At 38.6% G+C, this 23,228-nt stretch overlaps 1 protein-coding gene across 3 annotated transcripts; it reads left to right on the forward strand.

Moving 5' to 3' along the window:
• The first annotated feature begins 643 nt into the window (after nucleotides 1-643).
• Nucleotides 644-23,026, forward strand: LOC110963304 (PDZ and LIM domain protein 3). 3 transcript variants are annotated; one of them, XR_007941044.1, is made up of 8 exons: nucleotides 644-2,934; nucleotides 10,365-10,516; nucleotides 10,845-10,929; nucleotides 11,024-11,211; nucleotides 14,175-14,302; nucleotides 14,462-14,766; nucleotides 15,702-15,778; nucleotides 16,270-16,381. XR_007941044.1 is itself a non-coding variant. In XM_022211611.2 (7 exons), exons 1-7 carry the CDS (start codon nucleotides 2,842-2,844, stop codon nucleotides 18,368-18,370), a joined length of 948 nt encoding a protein of 315 aa, XP_022067303.1. In that variant the 5' UTR covers nucleotides 655-2,841; the 3' UTR covers nucleotides 18,371-23,026. The 3 variants fall into 3 exon arrangements, 1 of the variants encoding a protein (XP_022067303.1); XR_007941043.1 differs by lacking the exons at nucleotides 14,462-14,766; nucleotides 15,702-15,778 and adding exons at nucleotides 18,181-22,839; nucleotides 22,871-23,026 and having other exon boundaries at nucleotides 655-2,934; XM_022211611.2 differs by lacking the exons at nucleotides 14,462-14,766; nucleotides 15,702-15,778 and adding an exon at nucleotides 18,181-23,026 and having other exon boundaries at nucleotides 655-2,934.
• The last annotated feature ends 202 nt before the right edge of the window (nucleotides 23,027-23,228 follow it).

A 23,228-nucleotide genomic window follows, 5' to 3' on the forward strand; every position in this document is an offset into this window, starting at 1 on the left:
GTTTTTGCCACCAAAAATAGCCAATTAAAAATCTCATCCAACTTTGGGAGCTCATATTTTCCAAGCTGAGGTACCTAGAAAGCTCCAGTTTGCTAAGTTATCACACAAGTTTGTGTAGAATGGAACCCAGGGGTGTTGGAACATTTCTGTGCAGTATTGCTAGTACTTTTAAGGTCCCAAACCTCTCTCGTGAGTAGGTATCTCTTAATATATTTTTTAGCATTTTTAGCAAGCCCCCATGGCCTGCAGAATGTAGGGAAACACCTGGGGATGTTTGTGGGGCACTAGTTACATGCAGAGGCCTTGTTTACCAACTCACAGCTCTCTGGTATGTCTAGAGGCTGAGAAATAACCACTTAAAGATGCAAAAAACGCTGGCGAGGCTTTTTATAGCCCAAATTCTGAAAATTTCAGACCCCCACAACTCAGAAACTATTTGAGCTACAGGCCTACAATTTTGCATAGAAAGTACTTTTGTGACGATCTAATGGCATGCAAATTTAGGACTAATTTGAAAACAGTGCGGCAACACCCCCAAGGAATATCTGGTCATTTCACCTGGAATGACCCAGGAATGAAACTCATATTTGAGCTCAACTGAAAACTAAAGTCAAGTCAATTTTACATCCACTCCGGATGCCACAATCTAAAACCAAAACCTTGTTTCTTTTTTTCAATGCAATATTTTCTACAACTTTGAGCATCAGTGTCAAACAAATGATCAGTTTGAAGCTACAACCTGCATCAGTGTCACAGAAAAAAAATCATTGTTACCCTGGATGTGTTTGTTGTCTGATAATTCAGTGGAGGAAACTTTAAAAAGTGCTTTTGGAGTGAGCTTTCAAGTGTGTTTTTAAGATGTAAAACATAACTTATTATTTAAACAGTCAAACAAAAGCAGTGACATTTTATATGACTGTGAATGTCTCCATGACTAAAAAAAAAAAAGCAAACTGCACGAAAGGAATTATTCTCTTAGGAGTTTCCTGACACAAAGTCTGGTTAATTATTCCCTCTATTGTTAAATTTATTATTTAAAAACAGAACAATTGTACAATTTTCCATGCACGACTCTTCGGTTATTTATATATTATTACCAGATGACGTATTAATTCCTCATCCCATGACACTGGGAAACAAAACCACATCCAGAGTACCGCTGCTTTTTTATGGCTCTTTGGTGCAGTTTTGTGATTCAAACTGATAATTTGCAGAACTGATGATCAAAGTTGTGGAAAATATATCGCACTGTGTTCAGTAAAACAAGGTTTTGACTTTAGATTGTGACTCCCGGAGTAGACGTGAAATTGATTTGGTTTTAATTTTTAATAGAGCTAAAATATGTTTTTCATTCCTGAAACGAGTCTCTCTCTTGTGCTTGTGAAGTTATAAGACTCAAAAATGCTGGAAAAAATAATAAAACACACAGACCGTCAACCCACCCCTGTGTGCTTCCAGGGACTGTAGCTGAAAACATTCAACACATGAATGTCACTTCATTGACAAAGGTACAACATCTATGTAGTTTAAAACTCAGAGAATTCTGAATTTTGCGTTTTATATTTGTCTCTTTTGCGCAGTTAGTAAGATAAACAAACACAGGATGGAAGATATTACAATTCTATGGTAATGCACCTTACAGTGTGTGTGTGCTTTTTGTAACAGGTGTGAGTTACAGAGACAAAAGAGGGGGAAAAAAGCATAAGTATGTCCAGTTAATTAAAGCAAACCATTCACACTCTGCAGTCTGATTCCACTCGAGAGAGGAAAGCTGGACTATGAGTGCTTCCTTTGTTTGTTGGTGAATTAATTTCTCGTGGTAACCAAAGAGAGACATTGAATACAGTACATTGGAAAAGGATTTTCAAGGCTCCGTACGAGTGGTGACAGAAATAATGAAAACATGCCCAGCTCAGAGTGGAGGCCTATCACTGCGCACAGTTTGGCTTCAGATTGTGACAACTGGATGTGAAAATGTGTTTGGTTTTAGTTTCTATTTGAGCTCAAATATGTTTTCCATCCCTGAGAATGTCATGAGTCTATTTCCAAGTTGAAATTTAAAAGCAAAACATTCTGCCTCACTTCTATGTAGTTCCAGGGTGTGTAACTCTGAATATTTCCACATATTCTGGTGTTTATCATCATTTCTGATACTATACAGACATGGGCGGTTCGTAGCAAGCAGGAGAACAAATCCTGAGCTGCCTCCAATGAAAGTCTGAGAAGGAAAGAGCAGGCGCAAGTATTTTTAGACATGAAAAAATGACTGATTTTAACGACCAAAAATTGAGTGTAAGTGGATTATTGTGAAGCTCAGGACTGCGAGTTCTGGGTGTCCTCCAGATCAATAGCGGCTGGAATGTGGCTGTGAGACGTTCAGGGCCTCAGAGAGGAGCTTCGCCTGCAGACCAAATAAGGACAGGAGCAGTAGGACCTGTCAACTGGAGCAGGAGGAGGCCCGGGGATGAGAAGCGTTCAGGGAGGGGGCTGGATTCTGACAGAGGCTGCTTCACATCTTCACTACAAGTAGGTGAGCAGAGACTGAAACTGGGAAACGGTGCTTGATCTGCAACGCTGGATTCCATTTGAAGTGCTGAAAGAAAGTTAGGGTGAGCAAGTGCTGGTGGTTCACACTGAGTCAGTTCCCAAAATCTGACCAATTACCTCACCAGTGGGTGTGGTCTCTCCACTCTCCTCCTCCCACCCCACACCCCCCTCCAACCCCCTCGCATGGTTCAAAATCTCCATCACTTTGATGTCCCTCTGCTCTTTAAGCTGTGATCCCGGCCGGCAGCGTGCACTCCACTGTGTGTGCTGTTGTCAGGACGGCATTAAAGGGTCATGCCGCTGAATGTGGTGCTGGACGGGCCGGCCCCCTGGGGGTTTCGCCTGACAGGAGGGAAGGACTTCAACCAGCCGCTGACCATCTCCAGGGTGAGTGAACCGTCTGATGTCTCCATTATAAGGACAGAAGAAAAGTGGTAGCAGTCAGTTTATCCAGATTTATTACATAGCTGTTATCCAACTTGTTTTGGGCAAACTGGCTGTCATTTTACAGTCATTTGGCAATTAATCTTCTGTAATATCCAAAAGGTAAATCTGAATGTGTGTTCGTCCTCTGGTGGTCCAGGTTTGCTTTAGTGTCAACATCGTGTTTCCAGGAGGCTTCATTGTAGAAACATTCTGGAGCCTGCACCTGTGCCACAGTAAATGCAAGAGGCTTAGATACAAATAGCAGCTTACATTGTGCCCTGACACACACACACACACACACACACACACACACACACACACATCTGAAAGAAGAATTTAGCAGCACGGAAAATATTCCTAAAAGAAATGCACATTAATTCTGCAGAATGTGTGGACGATTTCCAGCTAAAACCTGATGAGAGACATGAAATCTAGTGGAACAGAGAAAAAGGAAATGTAGAATCCTTCAGGGACATGCATAAACCTCCATAGTTTATGGGATGTTCACGCTGGCAGCTGAGTAAACACAGAGGAGAATAGGTTTGTCATTGATTGGAGCGTTGTGTCCATTATGACAGTGCAGCTGTTGGGGAGACGGTAAACCTCAACTTTGACTCGACTTACAGCATCACAGGCAGATCTTAGAGGTGAGTGATGACGTGCAGGTACCTTTATAGGATTAGATAATGAATCCTCTGGATGGATGAGAGGTTAAAAAGAAAAGGGCAGACTGTGTGGAAGTTATATTTATCGTCATTTGGAAGGAAAATGATGATTTCCTGCAACAAATAGGGTATTTCCTGTTGATGCACAGTGCAACCAAACAACCCTGGACGAGAATAAGAATGTTAACGGGTCATTCAGAATTGGAGGACATTTGACGTCCTGCCCATCAAATTTCAAATAATCCATGTACAAAATACCAAAACATGCAGTTGTTGTGTAGATGTAGCTGTCCTGAGACCAAATCTAAAAAAATACCAAATAGGTCTGGAATTCCCCCTAAAATACCATTTTTCTCTTGTCCCACCCCCTGATGACTAAACTGAATCTCAAATAAAACAGTTCAAATGAAATTTAAACCTCCTTTTTGAGTGTTTTTTTATTGATGTCTCTTGTAATTGTTGTAATTGTGGGATTTTTAAAATCAAGATAACAGTTTAAATAACAATAATTCCGCACTGAACGTGTGTCCCACAACAACCCTGTTAGCATAACCTTTTCAGCTGATAGAAGAAAAAAACAGTGAATCACATGAAAAGCTGGACTTAGCATCATCAAGCAGTTTTCCAAAAGAGCAACGCTATGTCCTCTCTTCTATTTTTCATATTTTCATAACATTGTCATTTATTGAATGTCTCACTCTTCCTCATGCAACCTGTGTTGCATATTATCAGGATAAGACTAATTCTTTTTACTTCTTTCTTTATTTTTTCCATCAGTAAATTAGTCCTCTTGTAACAGCTAGCTAAATATCTAGCTTCTACTCCTGAGAAAAAGCTAACATTAGCATGGATTAGCAACCCTGTTAATGTGATTAGAGTAGGGTTAGCAAACAACAAATAAAACATGTAATTAAATTGGTACCATTGATGTGTAAGCTGAGCTATCAAGCCTTTGATAGTGTATTGCCTGTTACTGATGAATATGTAGCAGAAAATTGTAAAAGAGACGGTTTAGTTTTTCAAAAACTTTTGAGGGCCAAATGTCCTCCAATTCTGGAATGACCCTAATTTTGAGGGACAGTTCACTACAGATTTTGAGAAATATGCTCGTTATCTGAGAAAATAAATACAGTGAACAGGAAGCAGCTATTATTTTCAGTGTTTTTTCTATAGCAGAATAATAAAGAGGTTTAGTCAGATCATTCTATACCATATCCACACTGGCGAATAGTATGATTATGTATTTAGCAACTTAATGAGCTTTAAAAGCGCAGGTTTTCTGACTTTTTCTGCCCTTGGAAAGACTCAGAATATCTGTTTCTGTTTCAGATTTTGGTGCTAAGCTATGCTAGCTCACAAGCCTTTATATTAAACAGAGAGACATTTCCCATCCAAGCTAAAAGTAAATAGTTTATCCCAAAATGTCACATTATTGCTTCAGCAAAAAACACAGTCACCTAATGGACCAAATGCCAGAAAAACTGAAGAAAACACCAAAGAAACATACAAATACTGCACCTAAACCACAAAGCATCATTAAACTTCATAACAACAGCAGCTTTTTTCATGCATTTTTCTCTATGCTGTTGTAACATACGGCCACACTGCAGTGTTTTATGATTTATTTTACTTTTCGTAGCGCTACAACACATTCTGAACAAGAACAGTGGCGTCTCCATCAGTGTTTAGACTCGTTTGTGGGCTGAATCCCCAGAGTCACGCCGGGTCAGATGGGAGGAGTTCAGTAATCCTGCGTCTATATTTAGGGAAAGACCTCACAAAACTACTGACGAAAAGTTACACAGTTAGCAAACTGCTAACTCTGTCCAGTAACCTCACACCTGTTGTGTTAGCGGACACATATGAGAAGAGTGATTAGAGAAGATTGGGATGGAGGGTAGCCGATATGTGAGCAGTTAAACAAAAAGAAAGGACTGTTTAAAGCTCTGACATGTGACAAACTAAAGGGATAGTTTCTTCAGTGAACCGACGAGCTTCGCTCAGACACAAGTTGGATCCAGAGTCTCCCTTCCCTTCACTTCCATTTTTGGTCAGGAACATCCTCCTCTGAGCCGCCGGTGTTCCCAGCTGGTCGGTGAAAGTAAACAAGAATGATAATCATCTTTTTCTTCAGCGGGCTGCAGCCTTAAAGAGACACTCTGTAGTACACACCGACATCTGTGTTCTCTTTATGAACAGTTCTGAAATGAAAATGAGAACAGTTGTGCACGTCACTGCAGAAGCTTTGTCAAGTTGAGACGCCTGTCATGTCATTATCTTCGCTTAAGCTTTAAGATTGGACATTTATACTTAGAAATTTATGCTGCTAACTTGAAGCATCACATTTAATATCCATGAACACGATCATGTTGCTTCTGCTACATCAATTTCTAATCTCGTCCAGGTCTTTCAGATTCATTTTCCCATTTTGTCGGCACACAACGAGCTGAAAACACAACAACGTGTGCATATTAGAAGGGTTTGGAAGCAGAGTGGTCTAACCCAGTTTGTCTAGTTTTTGAGAAAAACGAGTTCAAATTTTTGTGTTTTCAAGAATGGTCTAACATCCAAAGCACAACTGTAACGCTACATTTGGGCTGTGGGTTAGACCACTTTGCCACTAAAATCTAGACCATAAAATATTACAGAAATTATATAAAACTCAGTTCAGATTTCTTTGTGGGTTAGACCACTCGACATATGTCCAGCTGCGTCACAGTCCACCAGGTTTATTTACTATCTAGAGCTACAGTGCTTCTGCTAACTCTAACAAATCTCACCAAATGTTACCAAAGAGTGAACGTAAGAGTCTTCATTGCACCCTCAACATCAGAGGAGCTGAAGATTTACTTCTTTTCTTACACTGCCAAGAAATGCAGTGGATTTATGTGACGATTGCAGTGTGTTTGTCCATCTGTTAGTCTGTTTGTCTGTCAAAGGTCAAAGAGGTCAAAGATTTTACTGTCACTGTGCATTTTCATACGCAGGAGAACGACATTTTGTTTCTCGATCAGTGACTCAAGTGCAATAGAAACATCAATAAAATAGTATACATCATATTAAAATACAAACAGCAGAATAAACAAATAGAGAGCAATAAAATCAGATATAAAACAATCCAGTTTCACAAAGTGCATTTGGTCTGTCTGTCTGCCAGCAACATTCTTCACAAATGGAATAACAGATTTGGATGAAATTTTCAGGGAAGGTCAGAAATGACACAAGGACCAACTGATTAGATTTTGTCAGTGATGCAGCTTAAAATCTGGATCCACAGATTTGTTAAAGGTTTCTGTATCATTGCAAATAGCATGTACAACACTTTGGTCGACAGTTGGATTGGATGGTGACATGGCATCATTGTAACTAGGTGAACACTACGCCTGCTGATGATCACATGATTGTCATCCTACTACAAATCGACTGCTGCGGACTTATCGGGACTTATCCATCAGAAATCATACAAGGAAGGATTGATTAAATTTGGGGCTGTTTCCGAGCCCCATCAATTCTCGCCGCCCACTACAAATGTATGTAATGCAATTCGGCATCCTAAAGATCCAGAGCAGCCTTGGCAGAGTAATGCACTCGCCGAGTGCTTTTCTTGTTAGTGATGGCAGTGTCCTTTCAACAACAGGGAAAGTCTTAAGTATTAGCACATCAGCAGCTAATGTGACTAATGTTAGCTCGAGACACTTTCAGGGATGATTTGAAACCAATAAAAGAGGACTGGGAGGTCTCTGTGATCAAATATACTGCATTTAATATGGCCGGATTCCCAATATAGCTGTTATCATTTATGTGTTTTTCCATATTTTCCATATTTTCCACAACCGAGTCATTTGCACTGTACCAAGCATTCGACAGTTATGGTGAAATGAAGAATTTCTGCATTATTTTGAGCTGAAAAATCAAAGAACACAATTTTCAGAAAAGGGGGACAATTTGAGACCTTCACATTTGTATTTCTCTCAAACATCCAAAAAGAATTCTGGCTATTTCGCAGCTAAATGCTTCAATAGTTTCACCAAGTTGCTACCCTTGTCTGCCATTTGTTCAGGTAAAGACTACTGAGGGTTTAGCTGAGCTTCTTTGAAATGAAAGTGGACCAATAGGAAGTCAATAAAGTTAAATCCAAAGTAATAATAAGTAATTAGATGATGTTAGAATTCTGTGTCAGAGCTGAATGATGATTCTGTGACCCTTCTAACTTTACTTGTAGTGATTCGATCCATTGTAAATCTAAAAATATCAACGAGTGGAGCTGAAAATCTACCCGGAGTGTGGAACAAGCATCTTGGAAATGGCAGATTTATTTCCCTTTCCAGAAGTCTATTGCTTCAGCTGAATTCCTCTTTTTATACCACTACAATTTATTCTTTCTTACGTTGAATATTAAAGACAGAAGACATGAAGAGAGAAACCAGACAGAGTGAAAGAAGTAAAGGAGAGGTGCTTGTAATTTAAACAAAGACGAGTGCTGGACATGACAGCTGAGCTATGTGGATCCAATAAAAAGCTGCGGCTCAGACATCAGAGCAGTAAAATATACAGTCAGACAGAAGCTCTGAAAATTACTGCTCCCCCTTTTTGACAGCATGAGACATCCCCTCAGCGATTCCATCCACCGGTTATTTATAGGCAGATGAGCTAATTTTACTCTCGGCGTAACTTCCCAGTGTAGCTTCGTTTCCTGAGTCTAGTAACGCAATCTGGCGGAGCTGAGGTCATGAAGAGAAGACATCTGGATGCTGTCACTTAGAAAGAAGCGACTGCTGTTTACTTGATCTCCACGACAAGAGACATGTAGTCTCCACACCGGGGGAATGCACTGTATTCCTGCAGTGGGGATCCTCCCTCTCCTGTTCCACAACGTTCTGTAGAAATAATAGATTTAGGTCACAAATCATTCCTGAATAGTTGGACGTCTTAGTCTGTGTTTGTGCGTTTTGCAGGAGAATTTAGGCCAGGTGAGACTCGGAGAAAGGAAAGCTGTGATCCCAGCTGGGTAGAATAAACAAGAGGCTGAAGCCCTGAGCTCTGTGTTAGGAGAAGAGGTGCCAGTGATGGAGAACAGACTTCTCACAGGACTGCATGGACTGTTGACTGGGATTTATGGAGGGGCAGAATGCAAAAGGCAGAGATTTTTGTTTACCGGACAGCCACATTCACAGTCATTACTCTTTATTTAATTTGGCTTATTGTAATGCAAAATAACAAAATATTTTAAACGACAACTATTTTCTGTGGAAGGAAACTTTATTTGAATTGATCTTTCTTTAATTCCCTTAAGACACTCAGACATAAGTTTAAAGGTGGAGAGACGATTATCCAAGTCGATTTTAAGTGCAATCAGTGTAACCGATATGTTCCTGTCTTCCTCTAAGTTTAGCGCTTCATCTCTTAGCTATTTTCTGACATTCCACCTGGAAAAACATCCACAGATCTAGTCAGTAACAGCTGCAGAACCATGAGGCCAAACTTAACCTCAGACTGTGTAGATAACCGACACTTGACAAGGTTTTGGAACACAGTGACGTTTCTTTTTATGCTTATCACCAATTTTACTGTCTCGAAATTTAAAATTTGAAAGTAAATAACAGCTATATTGACATAGATATATAAAGAAATATATATATCTATATCTACATCTATACTATAGATACATAGATATTGAGAAATACATGTAGATCCATAGATATAAAAAGATATATGGATATTTAGATGTACCAATATTTAGATATACAGATATTTAGAGATATAGAGATATTTCGATATATTAGTTACATAGTTGTATAGATATATGTATAGAGATATTTAGATATAGAGATGTATAAATATTTAAATACAGAGCTATTTAGATATATTGCTATATAGATATTTACATACATGGATATCTCGATGTATAGATATATTAATATTTAAGTATTTAGATTTATAGAGATATAATGTTTAGATATACAGATATTTTTTATACATGTAGATGTTTAACTTTTAGGCATTCCATCAATGACTGCCAGCATCTGGAATTAACTCAAAGGTTTTATTACATTTTTGACTTGTTTTTATTTATTTTTCGTTTTATATAATTTTAACTACTAGCAATATTTCCTCAAGTATATTCTTTTAACTAACCCTTCTTTCGTATATTAATTGCGATTATTTGAGGGATTTATTACAGGCTTTCTTATTTTAATTTATTTTATTTTATAGCTTGTGGAATGTTTGCCACCTCATCTGATGTACTAATTCAAGTAGTTTCAACCTTCTACTGTCCCTTTTCTGACTCAACTTCAGGCTTTACACCTCTAATTGTGCCTGAAATTTAAAATAAATGACAGGTATTGATAGAGTGATTTTTCAGTTAATTACAGAAATATTATTTTATCATTTAGTGAAGTGATATAACAGCAGGAAAATTTAAACAAAGATAACTGTTGCTTAAATGTGCATTAATGTGACAGTTAACCACCATTAGCCTCCAAATATCTGTCAACCTGGTGGTATAATAGCTCTGAAACTATACTGGGGTTATTGTTGAAGAGATTTCTCTATGTGGTATTTAATTATGATGGCAGTGACCACTCGGACGTTGCACGTTGACTTCTAGGAAACACAACCTGTCATCATACGTTTGTCCTTTGTTTTGTCACATATTTTCATCACTACATACGACACTGTCCTTATCTGCTGTCCTTTGTTTCCCTTATTTACCCCTCCATCCAGATCACCCCTGGCAGTAAGGCGGCTCTCGCCAACTTATGTGCCGGAGACGTCATCCTGGCCATCGAGGGAGTTCCAGCCATGGACATGCTGCACTGTGAAGCCCAGAACAAGATAAAGGAATCTACTTATCAGCTCTGCCTCACTGTTGAAAGGTGCAGAAACACAAACAGCAAAACCCCTGAACATTACAGGGAAACTCAATGCATTAGTCTTTGAATCATTAAAGTGTTTGTGAAGCTTCTTTGCTCCATTTTTGTTCCTAAATCTGCAGTATTGTGCAGGAAAACACTAGAAAGTAGTAGCATAAGAAGTTATGAGGACATGTGAGACATACAGCATTCCAAGGAAAGGCCAACATGAGTTCAAACTGAACTCTAAACCTCAGTTTTGATGCTTTATGGTTGGAAATATAGACTCGTATACACACATCTAACAGTCTTCGCTGTGCCCTTCTGACCAGTATCTGTGTTTGATTCCCAGGAATGAATCCAGACTGTGGTCTCCACGTGTGGTGGAGGACGGCAGAGCTCAACCATATAAAATGAACCTGCAGGCAGAGCAGCAGGTTCGTGAAACTGTACGAGAAACAGATTCACGTTTATCATTAGCATAGCAACCATTTAGCTCCTCATTGTTTGATCTCAATCTTCTCCCTACAGGAGTATAAACCGATAGGCGCTGCTCACAACCGGAAAGCTCAGCCATTCGTTGCAGCAGCCAACATCGATGACAAGCGGCAGGTGGTCAGTACTTCCTACAACACTCCCATCGGCCTCTACTCCTCAGGCAACATCCAGGACGCTATGGAGGGCCAGATGCGAGGCCTGGTCCACCACAAGCCTGACAGGTGATCGCGGCAGCTAGTCATAGCATTTAGTTTCTTTAAAAGTCCTGTAGTATAGCTACAGGGATAGATGTGTTAGTGTGTTTAGAGAGTAAAGAGCAGGTTTATTAAAGTCTCAAACAGCTACATACAGTGCTGTGAGAAAGTATTGCAGAAATCTTCTATTTTTGCATTTTCTCACACTTACAGTGCCCTTTATAATTACTGACACCCGCGGTTAAGATGTGTTCTTTAGCTTCTGATTAAATTCATTTTTTTCTGAATAATATAGTACCACGATGAAAAAAAATAGGAAAACGCAACCTTTAATTCAAGTGCATTTATTCAGTGGGGAAAAAAAATCACACATTAAGAAATAATTCTTTTACATCAAATCATGTGTGCCACAATTATTAGCACCACTGATGTTAATATTTTGTACAACCTCCTTTTGCCAATAAAACAGCACCTAATCTTCTCCTATAATACATTTTTTAAACAATTTTCAGTGTGAGAGTATGCTTCTACAATAAAAACTGGATTTATTTTAAGGTTTTCAACACATCTTAACCAGGGGTGCCAATTATTAGGGGCGCTGTAAATGTTCCAGACCATTAAACTATCCATCCATCCATCTATCCTCTATACACCGCTTCATCCTCACGAGGGTTGCGGGGGGTGCTGGAGCCTATCCCAGCTGAAGGCAGGGGACACCCTGAACAGGTCGCCAGTCTGTCGCAGGGCTACATATACAGACAAACAATCACACTCACATTCACACCTACGGGCAATTTAGAGTAACCAATTAACCTCAGCATATTTTTGGACTGTGGGAGGAAGCCGGAGTACCCAGAGAAAACCCACGCATGCACAGGGAGAACATGCAACTCCATGCAGAAAGATCCCAGGCCCACCCCGGGATTTGAACCAGGGATCTTCTTGCTGCAAGGCGAAAGTGCTAACCACTATACCACTGCGCAGCCCACCATTAAACTAATATTGATATTTATTGAATATTAGACAGAGATAACCCATGAAGCACAGACTGTAGTTTTTAAATTATGATTAGTTGAAGATTTATTAAAACCTGCATCACCCCTGTGAAAAAGTAACTGCCCCCCTGAACATAATAACTGGTTGGTCTCTTGGCAGCAACAACTCAGAGGTGGACTTGTTTGTGGTCTTTGGGTCTTTGTTTTGCTGCATAAACTATTTGTGTTGAGCTTTAAGGTCATGAACTGATGGTGGATATTCTCCAGGAGGATTTTCTGATAGAGAGCAGAATTCATGGCTCCATCAGTGATGACAAGTCGTCCAGATGCTCAAGCCATCACACTACCACCACCATGTTTCACTGCTGGTATCATGTTCTTCTTGTGAAATGCAGTATTAGCTTTAGACCAGATGTAACAGATCCACGTCTTCCAGAAACTTCCACCTTTGACTCACCAATCCACAGGATGTTATCCCAGAAGTCTTGGAGCTCATCTAGGTTTTTTTTTTTTTAATTTTGTTTTTGTAAACGCCAGACAAGCCTTTATGTTCTTTTTGGTCAGTAGTGGTTTGATCCTTGTGACTCTCCCATGGATCCATTTTCTCCCAGAGTCTTCCTTATTGTGGAATCATGTAGATGGACCTTAACTGAGGCCAGTGAGGTCTCCAGATCTTTAGATATTCTCTGGGCTCTTTTGTGACCTCATGGATTAGATGTGGACGCTCATGGAGAAATGTTGGTCCTTGGGGGTAAATACCTTTTTACAGCACTGTATAGTATTTTTACTGGAATGACTGAGGTGTCATGCTGCAATACACAGTCCAACTGCCTCAGTATATTTGTTTTAAATTGTGCATAAACCATCATTATTGGTGTTTTTAATGACTTCTCATCAACACCATTTAAAACTTCTTATTGCAAACTCATCTGTACTTTGAATTGAACCAACTCATCTCTATTGTCTGTTTAAGGTTAATATATAAGTAGTTAACCGTTATTTCTGAACTCGATACTTGACTTTCATACTTGTTCATACTTATAATAAAATTCAGTCACTTGGACAAACCGCACAGATTGTCTTTGTACCTACTATAAAATCCTTTTTCCGTGCTAAATCTACGACATACTCTTTAGATTGAGAAACTATGAAAGGAAAGTAAGTCCACTGTACAGACTGTGACCAAACAGTTGGTTGAGCGCAATATTTTGCAATTATTGAACATGTTTTTTCAGGTTCATTTAACTCAATGCAGCTAGTTTTATGAGCTCACATCTATTGAATCAGATTTTCTACCTTGAAAAAACATATATATAGTTCAAATCTCTTGAAAATCGGCACTGAATTTAAAATATTTCATTAAAGAATTAACTATTTCTGCATTAAATTGCCTCTCCTGTGGCGCCCCCTGAAGCCTGAACTCTGTATTTCCCCTACTGATCTTCCAAAGCGTCCATTTTTCCTCCACCTAAGTTGTGTTTTCTGGTTGATAACGAAGCCCAACTAACTCTGCAGTTGTTCCATTCACTGTAGTCCACCTGCTCTTTGCTTGACTCACCTCCTAAATCCTTCAGTCAGTCAGTCAGATCTACGATATCACAGCCTGCAGCCTTCACATGAGCTCATATGGATTTCATCAGGATATCTGATACACGGTGTGTCATGCTGAGAATATGTTTCCCCTGCAGACAGGGAAGAATATCCCCTCAGCTTACAGCAGTCCTGAATTCATTTACATCAACACTGCAATGTATTCACAACCATTTACAACCACTGTTACTACACTGAAAAGGTCACACTGTATAATCATCGTCGGCTAAAACTGGCCGTTAATCAACCTGATATCCTCTATAACTGCTTTCTTCTCATCCCACATTTATTACACCAGCTCTACACAATCTTCAGCCAGCCAAAAGACCAGAGCAGTGCAGTATCACAGTTAGACCAAGGTGCATTTGTGTTTTTGTTTCTAAATCTTTGTGTCTGAATCCTCAGCCCCAGATCTCTGATCAACATCGAGGATTCGGACGTTTACCGGATGCTACAGAAAGACCAGGAGGAGCCTCAGGAGCCTCGGCAGTCCGGTTCCTTTAAAGCCCTGCAGGAGTTCATTGACAGCGATGGTGCGCTCGGCTTCTTTTCCTGACGATGCAATTCCACTTGTGTATACCATGGAAAAATTTAATTTTGGAGTGATTAGGTCTGGAAATCAGGGTTGCAATGCATTTTTTTTTTCTCTCGTAAGGTGCAGAACTTATATTTTTCCCTTCTATACACACCAGAGAAGCCACCAGGGATTGAACCTCCAACCCTTTAGCTAAGTCTACATTTTGCTCGTTTGATGGTTGAACTGTGACACAAACAAACATATCAGGAGATTTTACAGGAGAGAGGACGACAACTAAGTCTTTAGATAATATTTTGACACTGTGGGTCTCATATCAAACAATGTAAAAGCTACAGGTGTCGGGAGAAACTATATTTTTGAGTCACTGACAAATACTTTATTGAGATTACCTCTAGAAGTTGTTTTTGCTTTCCAGAATTACAAGAGGTCCCCAACTTACGTCGGAGTTTCGTTCCTGATGTAAGTCGATTTTCGTCGTAAGTTGGATCTCCGGCAAAAATGTAAACAAAGCTCTTCTGTGCATCACAATATCGATCAGGTTTTTGGAAACGTCATGAATACCAATTACTTTCATACATTTGTGAGTCATTTTAAAAATTACAAATTAGCAAATGTAGCACAATCCGAGGTGCTGTACAACCGGTGAATGTAAGCAAAGTCGTTGTATCATGCTGCGTGACGACGTATTCATCCGCTCCGCTCACCAACTAGTTCCACACAACAAGTTCCGATGAAACGCCGAGAAATGCCGTAAACAGAGGAACCCCTGTGTTCAGACATTGTAACAAGGTCTCTTTGTCTAATCTATAATCTCTATTTCGTCAGTGTTTTAATTATTTATGGACCAAATATGTTGTATTTTAGCTGAGACGGACATGATTGCTTGAAATCCTCCCACAGCACAGATATGTGCGATGTGTGTTTGAATGTATCTAAAGTTTTGAGCATGAGCAGAAATCTTGCTTAAATACTTTTGAGCTTATAAAGTCCAAAGGTTCTAAATTAATTAGCATGATAATTAACTGTTAGCATGTTGAGATTTTTTTTTCCATACACTGGACGACATATGAACTAAATAAGTGGTCACTGTCCTGGCCGAGCACACAGTGTACTGATGACAGGCTGAAAAACACAGATTCATACTTCCATGGTCCATGGATTTGTTAAAGATTTCAGTATCATTGCAAGACAGCAGCATGGCGTCACTGTAACTATGACAACAAGTGAACACTACATCAGCTGCCTGCTGATGATCACATGATTGTGATCCTACTACAAATAACTACTGTGAACAACGAATTTTTTACAGACTTCATCCGTCAGTAATTATACGACTGAGCAGTCTTGGCAGAGTACTGTGCTCTCTGAGTGCTTTTCTTGCTATTTCTGTCTAGAAACTGGTCCAGCTCATCACTGCTCCAATATTACAGCCTGTCATTGTGTGGTGTAAAGTAGATTTACAGACTCGAAGGTAAGCTAGTATGCTCAAACAAAAGGTACAAAAGAGGAGAGAAGATTTCTGTTTATGTGTGTGTCGATACAGCAGGAATATTAATAAATAAGTTGATCTACAGGAGAATAAATATCTGAAAATAATACAAAGTGCTCGAGAGTTTACTGCATTAAATGCCATTAAATGTGTTTTTGCTTTACATCAATGAGGACATTTCTACCTTAAAAATGCAGAAAAGGAAGAAAACTTTCGCCCTGGGATTGAAGCTATGAGACATCTTCTGATGTGTTTTCTTCATTTTTCAAGTATCGTAGCATTAAAGTTGTGTAACATGAATACAAAAGCACTTCTCTGTGCTTGATCCATTAGTTGAACAGTGACAATGTGTCCTAACAGAGATGGCGTTCTGTCATTTAGGTTTCCTGCAGTGTTTCTGCCTCAAGTGTTTTGTTTGTATTTACATGCTCAGAACGAACAGGGTTGTTGACTTGTTTTTCTCACGTGGGCAGGCTCTCGTCCCATTGTGACTCGGACAGTAAAAGCACCGACAACCAAACCGACGGCGCCCACAGGAAACCTGCAGAAGCTGCCTGTCTGCGACAAGTGTGGGAATGGCATTGTGTGAGTAAAAACACAACTAATCACCTGTGACTCACAGTTAAACCCTGCATGTGTCAATACAGACAGAAAGTAAGATCATATTATTTGAAATAATAAAAAAGAGACAAAACATATGGCATTCAAACAAGACAATATAAGTTTCATATTTTTGCACAAGACTGCATAATATCATGAGAGTTAATTATAGTTTTCACTTGTTATTTTATTACACTTAAGTCTGAGTATTAAAAATGGAACACATAATTACTCGGAGACAAAGCCTCGGCGGAGTTATGTGGCGATCAACGCTAGTTTGTCTATTTGTCTGTCTGTCTGTCTGTTTGTTAGCAACATTACTCAAAAACGGAATCATGGATTTGATAAATGATAAAAGGACCAAGTGATTACATTTTGGCAGTGATGCAACTTATAGTCTGGATCCACGGGTTTGTTAAAGATTTCTGTATCATTGTGAGATAGCTGCACAGCGTCACTGTAACCATGACAACAAGTGAACACTACGTCAGCTGCCTGCTGAAGATCACACGATTGCAATCCTACTACAAATCCATCACTGCAGACTTATCAGGACTTATCCATCGGAAATGATACAAGGAACGATTGGTTAGATTGTGAGGGTGCTTCCAAGTCCCATCATTTTCCGCTGCCCGCTACATATTTAGGTCATGTGATTCAGTATCCATACATAACGCGCACATGCATAACACACGCCTGTGCTCAGTGCAAGGTCATTTTGTTTGTGGGTTCTATGGTGCCATGATTTCTGCCACAAATTTTTTCAAGATTTGAGCCGTCGGAAACCATACAACAACTGAGCAGCCTTGGCGGAGTACTGCGCTGTTTGAATGCTTTTCTTGTTCTGTAAAATTTTTTAATTCAGTTCAACAAATACATTATTCATCAAATAACTTTTCCTTGATGACCAGCTTTAAGTGTAAGCTGAAACAAACAAACAAAACAAATCATGTGAGCTTAAAATTCACTTTTTTAAAAACATTTTTATAGCTTCTATCTCCCCTCTCTACAAGTAGCATCTAGCTGATGTAAATATGTTGTATATGAATAGTCAGTTCAATTTTTGTGTATTATCAGTGAAAAATCTGTATTTTGTAGACTTTTTTCTGACTGTAGCATTTTTATTTGTTATTCTGGTGGCATCATTTGGGGGTTTTGTAGTAAAATGAAGCAATACAAATGTAGTCTATGAATATTCTATAATTCTATCAGCTTTTTTATATACTGGGGAGGGAATTTTAGCATTTTGTGTGTAGTCAATTTAATCTTTGCACATCTTCAGTGAAAAACCTGAATAAAAATAAAATAAATCACCTGTGAGTCACATGTAAACCCTCTGTGCATCAATATAGACAAAAAATTCAGAAGATGACAGAAAAAACAGTCGACTACAGAAAAAATCTGAACTTTTCTAGACTTTCTTCTGATTGTAGCGTTTTTATTTGTTATTCTGGTGGCACCATTTTTGTATTTTGTAGTACAGTCATTAGAAATGTAGTCTGTGAATATTTTATAATTTTATGTCAAATCTTTTTGCCAGATAGGGCCTAGTGTTATCTCACTCTTTAACTAAATTTTGTGAAATTGCTGCTAAAAAGCACAAAAAGTATTCCTGATTTTTCTCCATCCAATGTCTTTGTACGTTTTTCAGAGCACAAACACCTAAACCATAAACCTGTGATGAACTAACATGGAAGAAACAGTATTATTTGTCAAGCTGTAGCACTCCTTATACTGATCATTTTCTTGTTTCTCCTGACACGTCTGTGTTGTTGATGCTGCAGAGGGACGGTGGTGAAAGCTCGAGACAAATACCGTCACCCCGGCTGCTTCGTGTGCTCCGACTGTGACGCCAACCTGAAACAGAAGGGTTATTTCTTTGTGGAGGGCCAGCTGTACTGCGAGACTCACGCTCGGGCCAGGATGAGACCACCAGAGGGCCACGACCTCATCACGACATTTCCCTCAGCGTAGAATCCCCCCATAGAAAGACACAAACGCACACATACATCTGCGTTTTGTGAGGTCATCTGCACTTTGATGTTGTCTGTGTGCAACAATATTTCAGTAAGAAAATACACTTTGATTTCTCTGAACTTACCAGCGTCTTTTTTGGATATGTAAATCACATTTCACAGGTGATTATTCGATTTATCAGTCAATCAGATGTTGTTTACATAGCACTTTTCATACAAACAAAAGTGCAACACAAAGTGCTTTGCAAAATGTTTTAAAAATGCAACAAAACAGTGCAAACAACCCCAGCTATCAATAAAAAAAATGGAAACACTATGGTGTTTAATACATGAAATAAACTAAAATGAAATAAGCTGGATAAGTAATTAAAATAAGAGAAGCTAGATAAGTAAAATAAAACAAGCTGGATAATATCTAAAATAAAATAAATGAAATACAATAAAATTAGCTAGATAATAAACTAAAATGAGAGAATATACATATATACAGGGTGTCCCAAAAAATGTATACACCTTTTAACAGCTGATAACTAACCTCACATCACTAGACTTCTTTTTATGGGGATACCTAAAAGACAAAGTCTGTGCAATGAGACATGCAACAGTCACTGAACTGAGAGCAACCACTGAATGTGAATGCACGCAAATACCAAGGGAATTGTTTCATGATGTGTGCTATTCCATCGCTTCACGTTGTCGGCAGTGTCTGGACCAGAACGGACATCAGTTTGAGAACAGGCGGTGACAAAACAATAGAATGATGTTTGTAAATTCTTTTACATGTTGAAAATTACATAAATTCTAATAAACACCAAACTGTGTATATATTTTTGGGACACCCTGTATACATAAAATAAGAAATTATAAAAATGAGAGTAATAAATGAAATGTATCAAATGATCAAAGGCCTGTTTGTTCTGTGAGAAATATTCTTTAGTCATAAAAGACAAATTCTGAGAAATACTCTGTACTCTTGGACTAATGCAGTCAAAACACATCATAATCATGTTCATGGATGAATGTGGGATCATGGAAGCATTTGTAATTAGAAAAAAGACGTGAAAAAGCTTGACTGATACATTTATGGTGGAGAATCGACTTTGGCTAAGATGGCTGTCAGATCATCTTGCAGAAGACCCAAAAAATGTTGGACAACAGAATAAAAATCAAGCCAGAAGACATTGCTGACTGAAATAAGCAGAGAATGCTGAGAAAAAACACCAAAGAAGCAGAATAGTCATGCAGAAGTACAACATTGTCTAACCAATAACTGCAGAAGAAATATTATTTACTTTGTACACACTCCAGTTTGGCATTATTATTAGAAAAACTACATTAATATTTATTGCTAAGCAGATGACACCCTAATATATTTGTCTATAAAGTCAAAAAACCAAAGGGAGAGCTGATAATCTTCATTAAATTACACTTGTGCATAATTTTAGGCATTTTAAAATGAACCAATTTAAAACCTTTTTCATTTTATTGCTTTAAAGACTCTGCAAAGCCTCGTAATTTTTAGCCGTGCTGGAAGACTTGCTCTGCAGATGGTATCGATCTGATCTTTGTTCATTTGATCCACAGCTTAGAGCTTCAGTTTCAACAATGATTGTGAGTTTTGTCTCCACGTATGAGCAGGAGAAATGACTATTCATATGTGCACCTGACTATTAAAAATCTATGCTCGTCAAAATGTTCCCATACAGGTGATTTCAGGTTGCTTCTTGGGATGTGCAGTTGGTCTGATCGATTCCAGAACTTTGTCTTTCTGCCACCCTCAGAATAACCCGAGCAAATGTTCAATCAGTGACTGAACACGCTTGTGAGCAGGGCCTTGAATGGTTCACACTTCAGCATGTTTGTAACGGTGACAGAGGGACTTGAGTGAGTCGAGGGCCCTTCAGCCACCATCCTGATCGACCGTCCACAGTGAGATATTTCACAGCCACGGCTGAGTAAACCTTTATCCTGTGATACTTTATACCGTGATGTAACAATGATGCACGACTCACCTCTGAATAAGCGACTTTCATTTGTATTCATCACCAGAGAAGGATTTTTCTGTTATAAAGAAAGAACGACCAACGGGGATGAAAATGTTACTGAAGAGGTTTCATTTTTTTCATTCCTGTTGGTGTCACAATGTTGAACTGATTTAAATCATGATTATCTGACAGATTCCAGTTTGTTTGTGTTCATCAACGATGATTCTTCCAGAATTCCACAAGGTTCTGTGTTAGGACCAGTATTATTTACTATGTTCATGCTCCCCTTAGACAAAATTATTAGGAAACACTGCATAAATATCCATTTCTATGCAGATGACACCCGGTTATATTTATCGATAAAACCAATTGAAACCAGTCAGTTAGTCAAAATCCAGACATGACTTGGGGACATAAAGGTCTGGATGACCTCTAATCTTCTTCAGATAACTTCAGACAAAACTGAGGCCATTGTATTTGATCCTAAACACCTCAGAAACACACCATCTACAACTCCCAGTTTGGATTCGAGAGGCAGACATGAAAAGTCATTTCTGTCTGATGAACCAATGTTTAGCAGTGGCAATAACAGTTTCAGTTCCCGGTTTTTGCTATTTTCTGTTTCTTTCCTAAGATTTGGTAAAGTCTGCATCTTTGTTGATATTCACATATGCAGATGACGCACATATTTACGTGAGAATGAGGTCTAATGGATATGCCAATCTCCAAATTCAAAACTTGCTGCTCAGAATAAGTTCCGCTCAGCATTCTTCAATTAAATACCAGTAAACCCTCCCTTATCCCCGCTCTCACCCCAGCCGGCCGAGGCAGATGGCCACCTTCCCTGAGCCTGGTTCTGCCAGAGGTTTTTTCCTCAACATTAAAAGGTTTTTTTGGGTCCTTCCCACCATTGCTGACTGCTTCCTCATAGGGAATCCAAAGGCAACTTTGGACTGTTGGATGTTCTGTTCTTCGTTTAAAATTTGTAAAGTCTTCACTATGTTGAGCGCTATGAGATGACATATGTTGTGATATAGAGCTATATATATAAAATCAAATTAAATTGAATATGTGATGCAATAATTCAGTCACTAAATAGAAACACGGTCAAGATAAATTTACACAAGCATGCACTGCTAGCAAATCAGAAGCAGAATATTTGTATGCAGGGTTTAGATTAAAACTTAAAAACATTAAGACATAATATAATAATTCATCCATTTGACAGATTGGTTGCTAAGGGGGCAATTCATTTTTCACACAGGGCAAGATGGCGCTGGACAGCCTTCAACAGAGAAAATCATCATTTAAAGACTGCATTTTGTGTTTTCTTGGGTTTCTTTGTCTTATATTTAAATTTGTTTGACGATCTGAAACACATTAAGAGTGAACAATACGCAAAAATAGAAGATGTCTGTAAGAGGGCAAATACTTTTTCTTGGACTCATGCAGTGGAACCACATTACAATAGGATCATGAGAATGTATTTATGAAAAAAAGATGCAAAAAGCTTGATGGATACATGATTTATAGTGGTTAAGATGGCCATGCAGGATATTTGCATGCAGGGTTGTTAGATGTATATTGAAATAAAAACGTCCAGGCAATAGTACCAGTGTCAGTAGTGGGATTAATTCAGTTGACTGAGGATAGATCCTGATGCTGTGTTATGTTGAGACAGTGGGGGGAGCTGCAGTATCATTCTTTAGTTGTTTGTCAAGTACAACAGACAGAAGACAGAGTGAGTTGCTGAGAAGTTTGTGTTCAACAGTACACTAACATCACTTTTACATTATATGATTAAATACTGCACCTTACAGTAATCGCCCTACTGATGGTTTGGACTCAGAGGTGTTTTCTGCACTCAAGTCAGGCGACATAATTTGCCAGGTCATAATTTTCACTTTTTCTTCTTTGGAAACTTTTCTGTGATGTCCTCCGTGTTTTGATTCATTCACAGACGTCTAAAGAAGTCGTCTCAACACCTTCTGCACTCATGCAGCTGCGTATCGTCCCACTCCCACCTCTGAGCTTCACTGTCACGACTATGAATGCCGAGCTTTGTCTGAGCTGAACATAATCACCTTGACCATCATCACGCTCCTCTTTCATGTTTCTGTGAAAAGCTCAATCTTGTGGTTTTGTACCAAACAGCAGCTGTCCGTTACATTGATGTTATGTCAAACTGCCCTTCACACTGTCAAAGAATCTCTGGTTTGTGGAGTCATTTTAAGAGAACACTCACTGCGGTATTGTGGTTGTTTCTGTATCTCCTGATTACTGCAGCAAAAGTGTTGATTTTTATTTTGTCATCGATCTTCCGAGATTCTTTTCCATCTTGGTGAAGTGTCAGAACCACCATTTCCAGGTTCGCTGTATACACTTTTCCACATGAAACTATACTACGACATGCTACATAGGCATACAAATAGTAGAACATATACTCCATAAGTATTACTATACTGGAACATATGCTACATAGGTATACATATACTAGAATATATACTACATAGGTATACATATACTAGAATATATACTACATAGGTATACTGTATGTTTGTCATTTTGACAGCTGTCAACAGATTTTGCTTCATACATGATTTGAGATTTACAGAGTAAACCTTGTATGTGTCTGTTAGACTGTAATAAATGTAGAAATTTAAATTAGATTTGAAATGTGATGCTTTTTTTTTTAATTATCCAAAGAAATCCAACTCAAAATAGCCTTAAAAAGTCAATTAGATTTTTTTAGTTATTATTATTATTTGAAATTGTTGGACAGATTTGCTTCATGCTTGGTAAACGTTCTGCCTAAATGAGTAAATGATTCCAGTTTTAAATATTATCTACGATAACAGCCTCCCACTTACT

The sequence above is a fragment of the Acanthochromis polyacanthus genome, chromosome 3, assembly GCF_021347895.1.
Source record: "Acanthochromis polyacanthus isolate Apoly-LR-REF ecotype Palm Island chromosome 3, KAUST_Apoly_ChrSc, whole genome shotgun sequence".
NCBI classification, from domain to species: Eukaryota; Metazoa; Chordata; class Actinopteri; family Pomacentridae; genus Acanthochromis; species Acanthochromis polyacanthus.